This window comes from Cenococcum geophilum, assembly GCF_001692895.1.
Source record: "Cenococcum geophilum 1.58 unplaced genomic scaffold K441scaffold_88, whole genome shotgun sequence".
Classification (NCBI taxonomy): Eukaryota; Fungi; Ascomycota; class Dothideomycetes; order Gloniales; family Gloniaceae; genus Cenococcum; species Cenococcum geophilum.
This window is the reverse complement of record NW_027137646.1, coordinates 413,044-430,978: the sequence shown is the minus strand read 5'-3', so window position 1 is coordinate 430,978 and position 17,935 is coordinate 413,044. Positions and strand designations below refer to the sequence as shown.

Here is a 17,935-nt window from a genome sequence, read left to right as displayed (position 1 = left end):
AGTCAAGGAAGCATGTATAGCAAGGCAGTTGCTAGTCATATATGCCGCGTGGGCTAGGGCTATGCCCGGGGGCGTTGAAAAAGTCGACGAACTTATCACCCTAGAGCTTCAGACGACTTTGGCAAAAGCAGGCTGGACTCAAGAGACTTTGCGCGATTCCATCTTCGATACAGCACTGAAGGCGGAGCCAAAGCCCGATTCAAAGTGCTGTTCGCAATGCGGCGACGATTACAAGTCTTTGCGAATTGGCCTAGTTGCTCCGGTATGGATCACCTTTACGGAATGTGTAAAAACAAAGCACAGGTTCAATAGCGGGTGTGCTGAATTTGTCCGGAGGGCTGGTATCGTCAATCAAACTGACCTTTCGAATTCCATAAGACTAGTTGATAATCTTCAGAAAGATGGCAGCAATAGCGGCGAAGAAAGCGGAGATGATGAAGACGAAAATGACTGTGGTGGTGAAGATGCCCGTAGAAAGTTCGATGCCTATGCGGCAAAGACTGGAAAGGAGTTGGGCTCTCCGGAGAGCGATTCATTTCTCGCTTCTGCCACTCTTCTCTACCTGCCCAAGGCCGAGTATGGCTCGGATCATACAAGCCTGGTGAACGATTCTGCGCTACGTGTTTCCTTAAAGGAGAGGAGTGTATAAATGAAGGAGGATTAGGCACCGAGAGTATGTTCTCCCCTAAGCCTGCGACATATGTGATGCTTGGGCTTGATCCAGTTGAGGATAACTAGGTAGATTACAATGATGTGCTGTAATTTTTTGTTAGCTTTTTTTTGGGTTATACTTTTCATTCAGTCCTCTTCTAGCGTCTATGTACGAGAATGTGAAAATAGTATTGGTTTTGGTTTCACATCTTGGGGTTCATTTCAAGATATGCAGTACTTCGTGTAAATGCCATTAACGTTACCTCAGTTGCCTATAGTGTTTGCGGTACTAATCTAAGTATCAGAGGGTACGGTTACCTACTCCGTTTTGTAAGCTTTGCAGCGTGTGGGAATTGAACGAGCGACTTGATTTTGAATGTAGCTCTAAAGTCTCTATATATACACGAGGTAGGTGGCAAGAAGATAACGACGATGATCCACAATTGCTACTGTAGACAGCGCCACTTAGTCAGTAATAGGTAATGGAAATAGGTAGTAAGACATATGATGTCAAGAAACGGGGTAGTACGCGGGTGAGACAAAATGACGTTTTGGCATGGTACCGGTAGTTGGTTACACGTTTCAATATAGCATATTCACGATGCCTGAAGCTGTGCATATAGTTCTCGAGACTCGCCATGAAAATGTAGTAAGGTTGGAGTGCCGAAGCAAGGGGGTTGCCTAAGGCTTCTAATTATGCACTAAATGCTTGGCACTAAACGCTTGGCACTGACAAACGTCAGGGCTGAAGCGGAAGCTTGTCCAAAATCCTCTGGAAAGCTTCACCCACGCTACACACCACAACGGCTCTCAGATCTCTCAATAAACCCCTCATGTTTCGACTTTTGGAGTGAAAGGCATTCGGCCGCCACTGCTATTCCAACACCGAATATGCGGATACGAAAACCATTCGCAGGTAAGTTTCGGAGCTCTGCAACGTCGCATATCGTATGATAGCTGTAGCCTCAGCGGGTACAACAGATACACATACATAGGAAAGCGGATTGCTAACGGCATGTCAGGTGCCTTTGTTGGCGTCTGTCTGGTAGCTGCACTAGCCGGATTCTCTCCCTCACAATATATACCGACATACAAGCAGAGCGACAAAGTCCTACATTTCATAACCTTCTTCCTCGTCACAGTATGTATGCTTCCCATAAGCTATACTAGGTAATCTAATGTAAATCTCCAGATACTATTCTACTGGATTCTCGAAACTAACCGCCGACGTGTTCTCCAATTTACCTTTATTGTTTGCCCGCTTTCCCTTGGTTTCGGATCTGAAATCATCCAAAGTATATTGCCAGTACGTATTCTAAATGCTTGATATGTTCGTGTATAAGCTTAATATCCCCTAGAATGGCCGTGACTTTGACTACTACGATATCTTTGCCAACATCACCGGATCCCTTCTGGCCATGGCACTCTGCAATTGGTATCATAAACGGATGCTAGAGCGGAAACGGGCAGCTCGAAGCTACCACGCAGTCGCAGGTGATGATATAGATGGAGTGGATGTAGAACTCGGGGGGGATATTGGGCAACAGGAGTCTGGTGTTATTAGGCCAGCAGGTGCACAAACAGTGGAGGAAGAGCTAGATAATTGGGATGAAAATGTAGAGGACTGGGATGATGGTGAGCCGACCGAAGAGAGTGCAGATGGAGAGGGGCAGGAAACGCCAAGTAGCTCTGCGGATATCGGTCTGGTGGATACTATGAAACGAAATGATTAAGATGATATGGGCTGTATGAATTAATGTGATTGTTGTTTTTTGGGGGACCTTGGACTTCGGGCGCGTGCGGGACCACAGGCGTAAATGCTTTTGTTGTAAGATTGTAGTATCAACAGTATGAGACTATTCAAACAAATTCAGTTTGACGGCGCATCGTGCAGCGGTAGCTTGGCTATTTCACCGCGTTCCAATACCGAGGTTGAAGCCGGAATTACGACATATGGAGAACATGCTGGCTATTGGAGAACCCATGGCGAGGCAGACTACATTGTATATTTTGTGGTATAAGCTCTTTAGCTAGTGGCGATGCCATCTTTTGGTGCGACGTTCGAAATCCATAATGTCGTTACGTCTGCTAGAAGCTCCTAGGAATCATGCAAAAATTCCATTATAACATGTAGAAAGGACCAGCAAGACCCATGCCCAGCGTCACACCTTCGTCTACTCGTTCCCCTTCTCAACCACCTACTTATACTCCAGCTCCAGCAGCAGCAGTCTTAGCGGCTTGCTGAGGGTTGACCTTCTTTCCGTCCTTATTGTACCTCACGCGTGGTGGCGGGGCGCGGTTTCGGCGACCTTCCCGTGAACGGACACTAATTGAGACATAAAGTATTGGTTATTCATTCCGGCTAGAACATGATCGCTCGTAGTTGGGTAGGATGAGAGCATACCGAACAATCTTGCCGTGGATAGCGCAGGATACGCAATATTGAAGTTTCAGGTACATCTTCGGCACGGTATATTCGGGGAAAACAGACGCATCGGAAATATCACCTATCCGTAGTTGTTAGTTGAGGCAGATCTATAATATCGATTCTCTCATGCAATAATGATCTCAAGTTCTCTTTGAGAGCTTGAAAGTAGCGGGTCCTAGGAAACATACGAATGGCAGCGGACTCAACCATGTTCCTGATGGTGAATCTCTTAATCGCTTTATCCTTTGGTGTGCATCGCGAGCAGTTGGAGCAGCGGATGGGCTTGACGTGGCCGCGACCCTTCTTGTTTCGGCCGCTGTATCTCAAATTAGTCTCTCCTTTGCTTTGAGAACCGTCTGCTAATGACCATACTTTGACGCTCGCTTCTTGACCATGGTGGGCTGAATCTGCAATATCATTAGTCCTGCCTCATGGCGATCCGCTTCTCATGGAAATAACTAAGATTACCTGTCTAAGAGTCAGCGGGGAGGTTGCTGTTCAGAGTTCGTTACGTTCGTGGCGGCGTCGCTATTGAGAATGTCGAAATTGAAGCGTTGTGGGCGAAGCGAAGACCGAGATTCAGCCGCCAGCTTATCTTATCCATCTTTATCTTGGCATATCAGCTGCTGATGAGCGGTGAGTAGACGAATTTGTGCTTGAAATACTTTTATTAGTACATAGTGAATAATTACTCCCACTCAAGCTGCTTAACGATATCTATATCCCGTTTTTTGATTCTTGCGCCTTGAACTGCAGCGACGGTGGCACTTTCTGTTTAGCTCTGTGACCTGGCAACCAGGGATCTTTCCTTGCATCATCAGACGCCCTCGAATAAGAAACGCTTTCGTGGAATACCCCGATCAGCTATCCACTGCGAGAGCCAGCATCTACTGCAGCTTTGTTTCAGAGTCATAATGTCTGCCACTGGCACCTTTAGAGGTGCGCCTAAGTCCAAGGGGCAGGCCCCGTTCACGAACAGTCCCTCCGGCATACCTCGACCTGCTATTGACTCGCACACGTCACAGAGCGATGCCGGCGCTTCAACACTTAGTGCAAGTCGGCAGAAACAGACAAAAAGGGATGAAGTGAGTGATAGCGTTTCTATGCAGCTTTGGGATTATAGGTTGTAGCTAATCCACTCAAAGGCTATTCGGCGGAAGATTGAGACGGATCTCAACAAAAAGAAGAACCCAGGAGGTCGCGTCCGTCCAACAAGAAAAGCACCACCTGGGACTGTACTCGCTCTCAAACCTAGCCCGGCCCTGCAGATCAAGCCGTCTACTACTGTTGCCGAAGCAGCTCAATTGATGGCGGCGAAGCGGGAAGATTGCGTTCTGGTCACAAATGACGATGAGCGGATTGCTGGTATATTCACGGCCAAGGATCTTGCTTTCCGAGTGGTGGGTGCGGGAATCGATGCTCGAGATGTTACCATTGCAGAGATTATGACGAAGAACCCTCTTTGCGCCAAGACCGATACAAGTGCCACGGACGCATTGGACCTTATGGTCAGGAAAGGGTTCCGGCATTTGCCCGTAATGGATGAGAATCACGATATCTCTGGAATACTGGATATCACAAAATGCTTTTATGATGCAATGGAAAAACTTGAACGTGCATACAGCTCCTCACGGAAGCTTTACGATGCTCTGGAGGGCGTTCAGGCTGAGCTTGGTTCAAGCCAGCCACAACAAATCATTCAATATGTGGAAGCAATCCGACATAAGATGTCCGGGCCAACCCTTGAGTCTGTCCTAACCGGTCTACCACCTACAACGGTCTCTGTCCGCACATCCGTTAAGGAAGCAGCTGCGCTCATGAAGGAAAACCATACCACCGCAGTTCTTGTGCAAGACCAAGGCTCTGTAACTGGCATTTTCACAAGTAAAGATGTTGTTCTTCGTGTTATTGCTGCGGGTCTTGATCCTGCTACTTGTAGTGTGGTTAGAGTGATGACCCCCCATCCAGACTTCGCGCCGATGGATATGAGCATTCAAGCTGCTCTACGCAAAATGCACGGTATGGCTGCCTTGCACAGCGTCTCATATGTTTGCTAACAGTCGTAGACGGCCACTACCTGAACCTGCCGGTAATGGGTGAAGCTGACAAAATTGTTGGAATGGTAGATGTCCTTAAACTGACGTATGCTACTTTAGATCAGGTAAGTACCATAGAGCGTTGGATATTTATCACCAATATTCACTGTTGGATCAGATCAACAATATCACTACTCAAGACAGCGAAGGCCCCGCATGGAATAAGTTTTGGCTCTCTCTAGACAATGAAACCGAATCTATGATGTCTGGTGAAGGTGGAAGTCGACTACCCCAGACTCCTGATGCTCGATCGGTTATGTCGCCTGATATAGGCCGACCGAGTTTAATTGATCGTGGAGATAGTGTCCTCCCTAATGAATCGGCTTCTCACCATGGAGCTGACTCACCTGCGCACTCTGCTCTTGCTGGCGCGCAAGCTACATCATTGGAGGACATACCATTTCCGTTCAAATTCAAGGCACCAAGTGGTCGTGTCCATCGACTGCAAGTTGCTGCTTCAGGGGGTATCGAAGATCTCATCTCACGTGTTGCTGGAAAGCTGGGATCTGAAGTAGAATCTATTGGCGGTACTCCAACTTTCGAAGACGGCAAACTTTCAAAAGCCGGTTTCGCTCTCAGCTACCTTGATAATGAAGGTGACACTGTATCGATTACTACGGACAACGATTTGGTTGAAGCCATTGGCCTTTCACGGCTGGCAAATAGAGATAAGGTAGATCTTTTTGTCCACGATCCTGAGAAGCCCCCTCTCCAGACTACTCTCGAACCACAACCCGCATTGGCCAAGCCGCCAAGCCCTCCTGGGTCAGTTATGAAAGAGCGAAAGAGATATTTTGAAGAAGACGAGGAAGAAGAGGCTGTAGAAAGGCATCATCGACAGCAACCGTCCTCCGTTGCCAAGCAAGAAGAGCTGATTGCTGGTGTTCCGAACGATTTACTTCTTCCAGGAGCTATCGTCACTCTAGCAGTGGTAATTGTTGCCGTTTTTGCTCTGGGCCGTGCTTCGAACCGATAGCTTTGTTACGACAAGAAGCGTATTTCTAATATCTGACGCGTATATTGACTCCTAGACTGTAGCACCAATATTCTTCATTCTATATCCCTGGATTCATCCACTAGCTCCCAATTAGACAACAATCACTTTGTACTCTAGGTTCAGCGGTGGCTTTGGCAGTGAAGGAAGGACTCAATTAATTAGTTAAATAAAATTTAGGCCCGAGAGGCCTTCAAAATTGCACTAAGTTTGTTATGATTGGTTTGATAACGGAAAATTCACATGCGTAGCTTCGCCGTGACTATGGGCGAAGGTATGACACGCCCACCCTACCTAGTCGACGTTGTGTTGGACACATTTTTTTGCTTTCGCGCCTCGCGCACCTTCATTCACCCCGCTAACAACAACAACAGCCCTGCCTGAATTTTTTATACACTTTGATACGCGAACCTCTACAGCTTGTCAGAGTGTTTGCAAGACCTTGAATCTCTCTTGAGTATTTCAGCCGGCCGCAGCACACTCATTCAGCCTGGAACATCATCTTCCTCCCTTGCGGAACCTAACTATTTGTGCGCATCTGCGCCCACCTTGCACTTCTAAGCCCAGCTTAACCTACCCTCTACATAACACACCATGTCTTTGCTGCCACCCGAGGTGCACGCCGCACTAAGCCAGCTGCTCAAAGGGTTACAAGCTGCCGATAATGTAGAACGTACACAAGCGGAAGAACAACTGAATACAGAATGGGTAACAAACAGGCCGGAGATTTTGCTCATGGGCCTATCGGAGCAAATACAAGGGCAGGAGGATCCTTCGGTGAGGAGAATAGTTCGCCTTATGGAACTTATAAGAATGGGCTAATAGGTCCGCGTTGGTAGACACGCTCATTCTCAGCAGTCTTATTTAGGCGGATAGCTACGAGAGCACGCAAAGATCCCGTGTCAGGGCAGACCAAGGATTTGTTCCTGACGCTACAACCGCCAGAGAGAAACGCGATTCGCGCCAAACTGTTACACTGTTTAGCGGCCGAATCTCTACCTTATGTTAGGAATAAGATTGGAGATGCAGTCGCAGAGATCGCTAGGCAGTATACAGAAGAAGGTACAGCATTGAAATCTCTCGGCTGGGCTAGAAAATTACTGATACAAAAATGGTACCAGGTGAACCGTGGCCAGAATTGCTGGGAGCCCTCTTCACAGCCAGTCAATCGAATGACCCTGGTCAGCGAGAGAGCGCCTTCAGAATATTTGCTACAACACCTGGCATAATAGAGAAGCAGCATGAAGACACCGTAATAGCAGCCTTTACAAGAGGATTCAAGGACGACGATGTCTCGGTATATAACAACCCAACGCCACTCGAATCTCGAGTACTAATAACGTTCAAGGTTCGGATCGCCGCTATGGAAGCATTTGCCTCGTTCTTCAGGTCTATCAACAAGAAATCCCAGCCAAAATACTATGCACTAATACCCGAGATACTTAACATTCTGCCTCCTATCAAGGAAGCAGGCGATGCAGAACAATTAACTAAAGCACTGATCTCACTGATCGAATTGGCGGAAGTGGCTCCTAAAATGTTCAAGCCTTTATTCAATAATCTCGTCATGTTTAGTGTATCAGTCATTCAGGATAAGGATCTTGGCGATCAGGCCCGGCAGAACGCACTTGAGCTTATGGCAACATTTGCCGACTATAACCCTCAAATGTGCCGCAAGGATCCAACTTATACGAATGATATGGTCACACAATGCTTATCATTGATGACTGATGTTGGAATAGATGACGATGATGCAGAGGAATGGAACGCGTCCGAAGATGTAGGTAAAATCATTCCCTCAAATTCACAACATTACTAACTTTTGGTAGCTGGACATTGACGAGAGTGATATGAACCACGTGGCCGGCGAGCAGTGCATGGACAGACTGGCCAACAAACTTGGAGGCCAAGCAATCTTGCCACCGACTTTCAATTGGCTCCCACGGATGATGACTTCTTCTGCCTGGCGCGACAGGCATGCTGCTCTTATGGCGATCTCTGCAATCTCAGAAGGTTGTCGGGATCTAATGATCGGAGAGCTAGACAAGGTCCTTGATCTAGTTCTACCCGCTCTCAGAGACCCACACCCACGAGTTCGTTGGGCTGGCTGCAATGCTCTTGGGCAAATGAGCACTGATTTTGCCGGCACAATGCAAGAGAAGTACCACCAAGTCGTCCTGCCCAACATCATCCCCGTCTTGGAGTCAGCGGAGCCTCGCGTACAGGCGCATGCTGCTGCGGCACTTGTCAACTTCTGCGAGGAAGCAGAGAAGACCGTCCTTGAACCGTACCTTGACCAGCTCCTTGGCCATTTACTCCTGCTCTTACAGAGTCCAAAGCGCTTCGTGCAAGAGCAAGCTCTTTCGACGATTGCAACTGTTGCCGATTCTGCAGAGGCTGCTTTCTCAAGGTATTATGATACTTTGATGCCATTGTTGTTTAATGTATTGCGCGAGGAGCAATCCAAGGAGTACAGGCTGCTTAGGGCTAAGGCCATGGAGTGTGCAACATTGATCGGTCAGTACAACCCCCAAATTGACTGAACCCTACTAATTGTACTTCAGCCCTTGCTGTTGGTAAAGAGCGGATGGGCCAAGACTCCATTGCATTAGTTAATGTGCTTGGCACCGTCCAACGTAAGAATGTCCCCTTGGAAATTCTGATATTAAACTAATCAAAATAGAAAACATTACGGATGCCGATGACCCGCAAGCATCATATCTACTCCATTGCTGGGGTAGGATGTGCCGAGTTCTTGGGCAGGATTTCCTTCCCTACCTTCCTGCAGTCATCCCGCCTTTAACTGAGCTTGCTGGTGCCAAAGCGGACATTCAGCTCCTCGATGATGAAGAGCAGGTCGCGCAGGTGGAACAAGAAGAGGGCTGGGAACTTGTCCCCCTTAAAGGCAAGGTCATTGGCATTAAGACTAGCACACTCGATGACAAGCATATGGCTATCGAACTCATCGTCATCTATGCTCAAGTTCTCGAGGGCGCTTTTGAGCCATACGTTAATGATATCATGGACAAGATCGCTCTACCAGGGCTGGCCTTCTTCTTCCACGACCCCGTACGGGTAGCTTCAGCGAAGTGCGTACCCCAACTCCTCAATGCGTACAAGAGAGCGCATGGGGCCCAGTCAGCACAACTTGGCCAGCTATGGGAGCGCACCGTGGAACGTGTCCTCGAAGTTCTTAGCACCGAGCCTGCAATCGACACACTAGCAGAGATGTACCAATGCTTCTATGAGTGTGTTGAAGTAATAGGCAAGAACTGCCTTATAAGCACGCATATGCGCACCTTCGTCGACTCAGCCAAATCTGTGTTAGAAGACTATCAAGAACGCGTCAAGACTCGTCTAGAAGAGCAAGCCGAGACGGAGGACGGCGAAGAACAGTCTGAGGAGACTCTATTCGCCATCGAAGACGATCAGAACCTGCTCTCAGATATGAACAAGGCATTCCATACCATTTTCAAGAACCAAGGCACGAGCTTCCTCCCTCACTGGGAGCTGTTGTTGAATTACTATAATATGGCGGTTGTTAATACAGACCCGACCCAACGCCAGTGGGCCATATGCATCTTCGATGATGTGTTGGAGTTTTGCGGTCCGCAGTCTTGGACCTACAGCCCGCACATTATCCAACCCCTTATTGACGGCATGCGCGACGACGTGCCTGCAAATCGCCAAGCAGCTGTGTACGGCATTGGTGTTGCAGCACATAAAGGAGGAGAGGCCTGGTCGGACTTCGTAAGTGCGAGCCTGCCCATGTTGTTCCAAGTGACACAGCGCCCCAACGCGCGGGACGACGATGATGTCTTTGCCACGGAGAATGCCTGCGCTAGTATCGCAAAGGTCCTGCACTATAACAGCTCGAAGGTGGGCAATGTGCAAGAGATAGTCGCGGCTTGGATTGATACTCTCCCTGTGACGAATGACGAGGAGGCAGCGCCGTACGCTTACAGCTTCCTCGCGCAATTGATTGACCAGTAAGCGCCACATAATATTTCTTTTTTTTCCTTGTATCTTTCCCTTCCGTCCTTTCCCTCCTAATACCCCTCTGTTTCAACATCTACTAACAAGTGATACAATAGACAAAATCCAGCCGTCATGTCCCAAGCCGCGAAATGCTTCACCTTCATCGCGCAAGCCCTTGAGGCCGAGACCCTGCAAGGCCAAACCGCCAGCCGTATCGTAGGCGCTGCGAAACAGCTGGTCACAACTGCCGGCCTGGACGCCAACCAGCTGCTGGCGAATCTGCCGCCGGAGACGCAGCAGACGGTGCGCGTGTTTTTTGGGTAAGGGTGGGTTACGAATCTGAATGTGCATTGGGATATTTTATGGGCGGTCTGAACGAATGAGATTAAAATGCTGAATGGTTTGAATGACGAGTGTGATGCTGAGCATGAGCGGAGTGGGGCATTTTGCGATTTCCCCCTTTCCCTTTTACTACCACTATGCTAGTACTTGGATCCCCCCCTTTTCAGTCATGGAGTTTGTCGAACATTTGAAATCATCCCACCACCCCCTTTTGTTTGTGCGATTCTAGTTTATTAGATAGAGCGGCACAGCGAGGCTATTTGCTGGGAGGATAGGAGAGGCTTGCGTGCCGTGTAGGCAGAATTAGAAGCTTATGTTAACATTGATAGATGATGGTGCCTGGAGCTGTTCCTGTGAGGCGAATGTTCTGACTGAGTGTGACGGTTAATGGTCTTATGAAGGTGACTGCAGAACAAAAGACAGCGGTTGAACCACTTTAGATTATACATGCAATGTTATTCCTTTCACCAAAGATAGAGCTGCTGGGGCAATACCGACGGCTGCGACTCGAGGAACTGCGCAACAGTAGCTGATTAAAGCAGCGTTTAGGATGATTTACTAAAGCAGGCTTAAAAAAGTCAAAATCCCAGAATTTCTAAATATTGAGAAGAACTAAACGAGGGATTTTGAAAGGCTGTCTATGAAAATTAAAGTCTCTCATAAAGGATGAGGAACTGTTGAACGGACGATCAGGAATGAGAACTCTGTCTATTAAAGAGGGCTCTAGAAGCTCTCTATATACATCAGGTAGGTCCAGGCAACTGAGTCAAATAGGTAATAGAAATAGGTAATGAGACATTCGATGAGACATTTAGTCATAAGTTAAGAGACAACTAAGACGAAGTACGTAAGTCCGATTCGGGTCGACAGGAGTGGAACAGTGAGATACGGTAGAGCAGTGCTTGCGTGAAAAGTCAGTAATTCACAAGGTCATAAACTGAGAGGTGGATATCTAGTAACTACTTCAATTTTCTAGATAATACAGGATTCAGGTGAGAGTTCTATAGCCGTAGTGTCAATATAGCCCGCTGACGCGTATAAACTATATGTGAGATTGATTCGCCACAGTTAAGACTCGTGACTATGATATCGTTGCTATCTAGATATCTAATGTAAAGGCGCGATCTACCGCTCTAACTTAGCCTCCCAGACTTATGTTATACACTCTGGAAAAATGACTTTTTTTATAGAAGATACTTTTAGAAAAGGTGTGGATCATGCGTCACAGCCGGAACGCCGTTCTCTCTTCAATACGTATTGAACTAAATGATCATAAATCGGTACCGTTGGACTAATCACGACCTTAAACTGAGTTGTGTCTTATGTTCAAATTTTCTATCCGGTAACTTGCATCCCCATTGCTGACATTTCGTCGAGGGAGGATTCCGAAACGCGTGCCCTATTAGTATAAGGACGGTTGACTGTGATCCTGGTTCCTTGCATATGGTCCTCCGCCCAGGTAGCCAGCGTCAACCAGGGTTCTTCTCCCACATACTCGCAGCATGACATTGCAAATCTATCCAGGACGAGACTCTTCAACGACGATTTAAAAGTAGAAAGGTCGCCGAGTAGATCATGTACATCCATGCCGACGTTGCGCAGACAAAGCGATTGAAGGGGTCGTTTCACTCTTGAAAGCAGCCGGTCGGGAGCGTAGCCGATCAGATCATGGTAGATATCAATGACGCTGCCAAAATTTCCGTTTAGCTGGAGACGGACAAGTTTCGGCAGGGAATTAATGGTCTCAGCCCAGTATCCCACCATTTTGGAAGTATCCCACCCCGTGGTGTCCCAGTCGAACCCGTTGAGAGTGCCATGAACCCCGCGGATATCAAGAGTCAGGGTTGTTACGGAGAGCAAGTTCCTTGCCGGATTATGGGATATGCCATGTAGGTCATACATAAACCAGTAAAGTTCCGGTTGACTCGCAGCAGAGAGATGGAGCGATTTGACCTTTCTAGGGATTGTTTGAGTTATAACGCCACTGGCCCATGCAAGGCTTATGATTCGGTCTTCAACGCAAGCCGGATTCTCGTGGGTAATCACATCTCTCCCCCATCGTTTAATAAAGGCGTTCGTTGTGGTGGGATCAGGATGATCTATCCGTTCGCAGATGCCCACTCCGACACGTTGAAGTTTCGGGAGTTGACGAAATACTTGCATGCAGACGTGCTGTGCGTGAGGAAGGAGGTTAAGCCAATTGCTCTCTATGAAGGGTTCGACCATGGCGGTGTGATATGAGAAGCAGAACTCTTTCTGCTCAAACGTTAGAGATTTCTCATCCCGGACGCCAAACCTAGATAGAAGACGCAGGGTTGTTGAGTTGCGTGAAGTTTGTGTATTTTCGTCAACCTTCTGTGGGATTGTAGGTGGAACCTATGTAGCCATTTCACGTCAGATCCAGAATCGTAATTTAAGAGAGTGTTGGTAGTCCATACTTTTAGCTGGACATTTCTAATGTGCTGTGCAAGCTCTAAACCCAACGGATCGACGAGCATGTCTTCCAGTTTGGATGATAAGCCAACGGTGACAACCATAAGACACATATTACGGAAGAGGAACTGTGGTACCCATCGTGCAAGGCAGCGGTGTGCGAAATTGGCACTCTGGAGATCTTTCTTTTGGCCAGGCTTGAAACGGTTCTCATAGGATGGTGCGAGATGACCCACAACGATGCTTAACAGCTTTGATGGAAGATCCGAAAGACGCTTATCAACGTCCATAAGGGAAGGCATGACTTTGAACTACCAGCTTCGTGCAAAGAATAGAAACAATGAGAAATGTGCAAATTACTTGAAGCATTAACCTATAGTATGACACCAACTGAGGTGGGAGTCTGATGAGTGGGCGTGAAGAAAGAGTGTCGCGTGTGAGTCAGAAGATTGTCGTTGAGTTTCGTTATTTGTAAACGTTGGAAAGTTTACGAACTGTTCAATGGGTGACAAAATCCGCTATCCCTTAACCCGTTGGGTTTCTTAGAGGATTTGCTAGTGGATTTGATTGGACACTTGCATTGAACCGGGTTCTCCGATTGGCTCAAATCAACGGGTTAAGGGATAGTCTCCCATCTGTGAAGGTTCGACGCACAAAAGCTCAATATCCCAGCTTAATTTTCCTTCACTATGAGCAGTAGCAAGGTATTAGAGAGAAGAATAGCTATGGGGAAGAGGCTGCAATGTCAATCCATGCCTTTACAGTAGACGCTATTGATATATTTGTCTTTTTAATGGGGAATAGCCTCCTACTCAAGCCAAATTTAAAGAAGTTGGTTGGAGGTCGAGTAGACGTTCTGACTGCAAACACTTCAAAAACCGTTCACCACCGCCAGCATCTCAAGCACCTCCGTCCCAACCATGCCTTCATCTCTCACCCCAAACCTCACCTTCCGCACTACCGTTCTTCTCCGGCAGCTCCAGCGCTGTGCCTATTCCTCCCCCGCTTCTTCGCCGGCTGTAATTAATGTCATAAATATCCCCGCGCCCCACTGCGGCAGTATCCGTATCCTTTCCTTTAACCGGCCCGCGGCTCGGAATGCCATCTCGAAGCAATTGCTTGCTGAGCTGAACCACCAGGTCACCAGCATTCATAATGAAGGCGAAGCTGGAGCTACAAGAGCTCTAATCCTAGCTAGTGAAGTGGATTCAAGCTTCTGCGCCGGCGCGGACTTGAAAGAGAGGGCCGGGTTTACGGCCGAGGAGTGAGTTTGATTGACGACTGCACGGACGTTCTATTCACAGTGCTAATCATATTTACAGAACTATGAACTTCCTTACCTCCCTTCGCGGTACCCTGACCTCCATTTCGGCACTCCCAATCCCTACCATTTCCGCTCTCGCCGCGCCGGCGTTCGGCGGTGGTCTGGAGCTAGCCCTGACAACCCACCTCCGTGTCTTCGCCTCTACAACCACCGTTGCACTCCCTGAGACCCGGTTGGGGATAATACCTGGCGCCGGTGGGACGTACCGTCTACCCGCAGTTATCGGGCTCTCACGAGCTCGGGACATGATCCTTACTGGACGAAGGGTCCATGCTCCCGAAGCATACTTCCTCGGTTTGTGCGATCGGTTAGTAGAAGTAAAGCCGGATGAGGCAAAGGAGGCGGGGGTGGCTAGGATGAAGGTGCTGGAGGAAGCAGTTAGGTTGGCGAGAGAGATTTGCGAGGGCGGTCCTATTGCGATTAAAGCTGCACTGAAAGCTGTTGAGGGATGTGCTCTAGGCGAGAAGGTAGAAAACGTTATGTATGATATTGTCGTCAAGACCAAGGATCGCGATGAAGCGCTAGTTGCTTTTCGTGAGAAGAGGAAGCCGGTTTTTAAAGGGCATTAGGCAGTGACTAGACGCTCGAGTTTGACACTTTACAAACTGCCTACAGGACGTGAGCAAATGGAAAAAGGTACTCGAAGCAGGATGCCACGGGAGACGATTCCTGGTTTTACGCCACCGATTTCTTTCCCTGAACTCTACTGCTATGCATTAGATAGACCAAGCTTACCCAAAAACTTCCAGAATATTTGGAACGTTGCACTAGCATGCAGCTGATAGTACATAAAGCGTACCAACTTCAACACACAGAAAGCTAATAATAATTTTTTTCTCTAACCATAAGGTTTTCACCTGGAAACGTCGGAATTAAAATTGGAGTCGGTTTCACGATAAGGACTATTTTTAATCTCCAAAGAAGAATGTGCATAGGTCTTGTCTGAGGTCAACTTACACATGATGCAGTAGTCAAAGTTAAAATAAATGCAACAGTGAAAGATTGGTCTAGAGATAGGCTATTAGAGCGTAAGGGGCATTGATACAGACTCTCATGCTCGCAATAATCACAAATAGCCTTCACGTTTGCGCTCGATACCATAAATTCAGACATAGAATTACTTATGAATTTAGCAAAACTATATGGTGCTATTGAAAAGTCTATCCGCGAGCGGAGGCTCGGCAAATTCCAAATTTACCGTGTAGATGCAACAACCAGAGCTTCAATGCGTCTATTTTATAATCCTTGAGGCTTATAATATCAATCATAATAGGAATACTATAGGGATTACCCCTCTTACCTATCTTCGTTTTCTTTATAGGCAACCTACTTAAACCCTTTAAGGAGGGGGTAACTTAGGGGATAGGCTTTATTAATAATATAAACCTAATTATATATAGACTAATAGCTGTAGAAAACTATAGGATACTAGAAAAAGCCTATAGAACTAATATAAAGTAGGTAAGGCAATATAGAGCCCGCTTTATACTAGAGAAATACTAAGTAATTTATAGACCTCTAATATATAATCTATATTTAAGGCTTTAGGGGATAACTAATTTAAAGGCTAAGGGTATTTAGCATATAGGTAAGTAGTAACCTTTAGTAAAGCATATATATAAAGTAGGCGGTGTTACGGCTTAAACAAATGCCTCTGAACCGAAGCTTGAACGAATGCTGTATTACGAAGATACTAAGCTAAGGAGAAGGAAAAAAGGGGTCGCCAGGACCGATGTAACAAATATGTAGGGTAAGCCGCCAAGGCGCTAGCTTTAGGCGAGCCAATCGTAGGTTGGCAGAATATGGCAGAATTTGGCAGGTAACGTGCGATAGCGCCGTTACATTACCCCCCTCTTTAAAAGAAAGCCTGCCCCTAGGCTTAGTTAGAAATAGGGTAGCACTAGGCTTACAAACGTAGGATTACAAAAAAAAAAAAATATAAGATGAGGAGATAAAGGGGACACGAGTACGTCCAGACTAAGTACAAAGGGCGATTATGGGCTAAGTGGAAGCACTAGGCCAGAAAGAGTAGCCGCTAAAAGTCTTGGCATGGATCTGACTAATTAGACAACTTTAACCGGTGGTTAAAGTTCCTAGATATCTGAAATTTTATGGTACTAACAGAAAATAGTAGAATATAGCAGAATTTGGCAGATAGCTATATTAGGGCTTTGGGGCGTTTTTGTCCCTATATTCTTCCGGTAACTTATTATCTTTATTATACTAGCATTCTATCTATTTATCTAGGTACTTTAGGGGTCCAGGTATATTAGGGTATTTATTATAGAATTCTTTAAGCTTCTAGGGGCAGCCTATAAAGTTCCATGTAGAGTACCAGGTTGGGTTAGGATTGTAGCCTTTCCATTAGACACGGTATTTTAGCATTCCCTATACTATCTTATAGGCTAATATTTTATTAACCTCCTATTTACTATTACCGTTTACTTAAACTAGTAGGGGAGGCTCGTTCTTTTATCTAGGTAATAGGTTATTTATAGCTTTCTGTAACTTATCTAGTAAGAAGATAGGGTAAACCCTAATTAAATCTAGGAGCTTTATTTTATATAAGTTGCCTATCTTTTTAAGAACCTTATACGGTCCTGCTATCTAGTAATCTAGCTTATAGCTAGGTTATTCGGTTTTCTAATTCCTTATAATAACCTAAACTATTTTTATTACGGACGCTTTAAGTACAATGTTACGACTACTTAGAGAAGAGTTAGAAGAGGCTAGTTAGTTAATATAAGCACGGTCTAGGATGGAACCTATAGAACTATATAACGAGGAATAATAGCCAAAGTCATATAAGGTGCTACGTAAGGAACGTAAGGAATAAAGGGAACTTACGTACCTTACGTATAAGACGTATATTACGTACAAGAAGGATTTCTTAGAAGTACGGTTGTGTATTTAAGGACCCTTAGTCCCTACCTAGATAGTTTCTTCCTTATAGTAATTCTTAGAATATAATTAAAGTTAATCTATTAGGCAACCACTCCACCAGTTATTATTATGTTGTTAACTACTATCTTTGCATTTCCTATACACCTAGCCCATTAATAGAACCTATTGTAGTTCCTACTATAAGGTTCCGTTATATAATTACTACCCGGTTATAGTATTAAATATAGAAAGTTAAACAACATGCCACTAAAAGTAGCCACTATAACGCTATTAACGGCAGCAACTACTTTAAGGTTAGGGGGTGATACTAGTATAGCGGACACTAACTCGCAATAACCTATAATAGTAGGACAATTATAAGAAATAGTGGATCGATTAATAGAAAATAATATAACACTTAAAAACAGACTTAATGGAATTAGAGTAGTAAAGGTTAAGTTACTATTAATTAAATAATTTTTAGGAGAAAGATTAAAGCTTAAAGGATTTCTAATGTAGATATATTTTAAAGTTATATAAAAAGGGGCTAAGTTAGCCATAATAATGGACTAAATAGCCTACGCAGGACTATTCCTAACGGGTTAGGTACTTAAATAGTTTAAACCTTACTTAACGGAAATACAGACTAACGAAATAACTACTACCAATTAAGAGGTACGATTTATATTTTCTAGCTAGGTAGAATTCGCGGAGCAATTAATATAGATATTTAGGGACCCGGAAGCAACAACTATAGTAAAGAGAAAGCTTTAGGACCTAATATAGCAAACTTTAGCAATTAAGTA

At 45.9% G+C, this 17,935-nt stretch overlaps 7 protein-coding genes across 7 annotated transcripts; 5 read left to right on the top strand and 2 right to left on the bottom strand.

Moving 5' to 3' along the window:
* Positions 1-61: 61 nt before the first annotated feature.
* K441DRAFT_682720 (uncharacterized protein) lies at positions 62-649 on the top strand (the record flags this gene model as incomplete). Its single annotated transcript, XM_067651611.1, has 1 exon — positions 62-649. The coding sequence occupies one exon, from the start codon at positions 62-64 to the stop codon at positions 647-649; it is 588 nt and encodes a 195-aa protein (XP_067496805.1).
* Positions 650-1,542: 893 nt separating this feature from the next.
* Positions 1,543-2,384, top strand: K441DRAFT_594738 (uncharacterized protein; the record flags this gene model as incomplete). Its single annotated transcript, XM_067644967.1, has 4 exons — positions 1,543-1,567; positions 1,674-1,792; positions 1,844-1,957; positions 2,010-2,384. The coding sequence occupies 4 exons, from the start codon at positions 1,543-1,545 to the stop codon at positions 2,382-2,384; spliced, it is 633 nt and encodes a 210-aa protein (XP_067496804.1).
* Positions 2,385-2,803: 419 nt separating this feature from the next.
* Positions 2,804-3,486, bottom strand: K441DRAFT_671003 (ribosomal protein S26e). The gene is made up of 4 exons (XM_067650356.1): positions 3,452-3,486; positions 3,268-3,395; positions 3,056-3,158; positions 2,804-2,977 (listed from the first exon to the last, which is right to left on the bottom strand). The coding sequence occupies exons 1-4, from the start codon at positions 3,472-3,474 to the stop codon at positions 2,854-2,856; spliced, it is 378 nt and encodes a 125-aa protein (XP_067496803.1). The 5' UTR covers positions 3,475-3,486; the 3' UTR covers positions 2,804-2,853.
* Positions 3,487-3,735: 249 nt separating this feature from the next.
* Positions 3,736-6,372, top strand: K441DRAFT_701352 (CBS-domain-containing protein). The gene is made up of 4 exons (XM_067653330.1): positions 3,736-4,164; positions 4,225-5,098; positions 5,146-5,240; positions 5,294-6,372. Exons 1-4 carry the CDS (start codon positions 3,994-3,996, stop codon positions 6,149-6,151), a joined length of 1,998 nt encoding a protein of 665 aa, XP_067496802.1. The 5' UTR covers positions 3,736-3,993; the 3' UTR covers positions 6,152-6,372.
* A 135-nt stretch (positions 6,373-6,507) lies between these two features.
* On the top strand, positions 6,508-10,829 carry K441DRAFT_648733 (ARM repeat-containing protein). The gene is made up of 8 exons (XM_067646906.1): positions 6,508-6,946; positions 7,009-7,231; positions 7,291-7,466; positions 7,518-7,949; positions 7,999-8,686; positions 8,734-8,805; positions 8,853-10,158; positions 10,264-10,829. The coding sequence occupies exons 1-8, from the start codon at positions 6,764-6,766 to the stop codon at positions 10,469-10,471; spliced, it is 3,288 nt and encodes a 1,095-aa protein (XP_067496801.1). The 5' UTR covers positions 6,508-6,763; the 3' UTR covers positions 10,472-10,829.
* A 625-nt stretch (positions 10,830-11,454) lies between these two features.
* On the bottom strand, positions 11,455-13,502 carry K441DRAFT_648730 (uncharacterized protein). Its single transcript, XM_067646905.1, has 2 exons — positions 12,928-13,502; positions 11,455-12,865 (listed from the first exon to the last, which is right to left on the bottom strand). Exons 1-2 carry the CDS (start codon positions 13,222-13,224, stop codon positions 11,825-11,827), a joined length of 1,338 nt encoding a protein of 445 aa, XP_067496800.1. The 5' UTR covers positions 13,225-13,502; the 3' UTR covers positions 11,455-11,824.
* Positions 13,503-13,829: 327 nt separating this feature from the next.
* K441DRAFT_623222 (ClpP/crotonase) lies at positions 13,830-15,061 on the top strand. The gene is made up of 2 exons (XM_067646032.1): positions 13,830-14,186; positions 14,245-15,061. Exons 1-2 carry the CDS (start codon positions 13,843-13,845, stop codon positions 14,813-14,815), a joined length of 915 nt encoding a protein of 304 aa, XP_067496799.1. The 5' UTR covers positions 13,830-13,842; the 3' UTR covers positions 14,816-15,061.
* The last annotated feature ends 2,874 nt before the right edge of the window (positions 15,062-17,935 follow it).

Bases quoted from the DNA above. Each gene is read 5' to 3' on its own strand.
- K441DRAFT_671003 (XM_067650356.1), bottom strand. From the start codon at position 3,474: ATGGTCAAGAAGCGAGCGTCAAA. The intron at 3,396-3,451 runs GTATGGTCATTA...TTTGAGATACAG, and splicing joins GTCAAGAAGCGAGCGTCAAA to CGGCCGAAACAAGAAGGGTC. The intron at 3,159-3,267 runs GTATGTTTCCTA...AACTACGGATAG, and splicing joins GGTTGAGTCCGCTGCCATTC to GTGATATTTCCGATGCGTCT.
- K441DRAFT_701352 (XM_067653330.1), top strand. From the start codon at position 3,994: ATGTCTGCCACTGGCACCTTTAGAGGTGCGCCTAAGTCCAAGGGGCAG. The intron at 4,165-4,224 runs GTGAGTGATAGC...ATCCACTCAAAG, and splicing joins AACAGACAAAAAGGGATGAA to GCTATTCGGCGGAAGATTGA. The intron at 5,099-5,145 runs GTATGGCTGCCT...TAACAGTCGTAG, and splicing joins TGCTCTACGCAAAATGCACG to ACGGCCACTACCTGAACCTG.
- K441DRAFT_648733 (XM_067646906.1), top strand. From the start codon at position 6,764: ATGTCTTTGCTGCCACCCGAGGTGCACGCCGCACTAAGCCAGCTGCTC. The intron at 7,232-7,290 runs GTACAGCATTGA...AAATGGTACCAG, and splicing joins TAGGCAGTATACAGAAGAAG to GTGAACCGTGGCCAGAATTG. The intron at 8,806-8,852 runs GTAAGAATGTCC...TAATCAAAATAG, and splicing joins TGTGCTTGGCACCGTCCAAC to AAAACATTACGGATGCCGAT.
- K441DRAFT_648730 (XM_067646905.1), bottom strand. From the start codon at position 13,224: ATGCCTTCCCTTATGGACGTTGATAAGCGTCTTTCGGATCTTCCATCA. The intron at 12,866-12,927 runs GTATGGACTACC...ATGGCTACATAG, and splicing joins TTAGAAATGTCCAGCTAAAA to GTTCCACCTACAATCCCACA.
- K441DRAFT_623222 (XM_067646032.1), top strand. From the start codon at position 13,843: ATGCCTTCATCTCTCACCCCAAACCTCACCTTCCGCACTACCGTTCTT. The intron at 14,187-14,244 runs GTGAGTTTGATT...TCATATTTACAG, and splicing joins GCCGGGTTTACGGCCGAGGA to AACTATGAACTTCCTTACCT.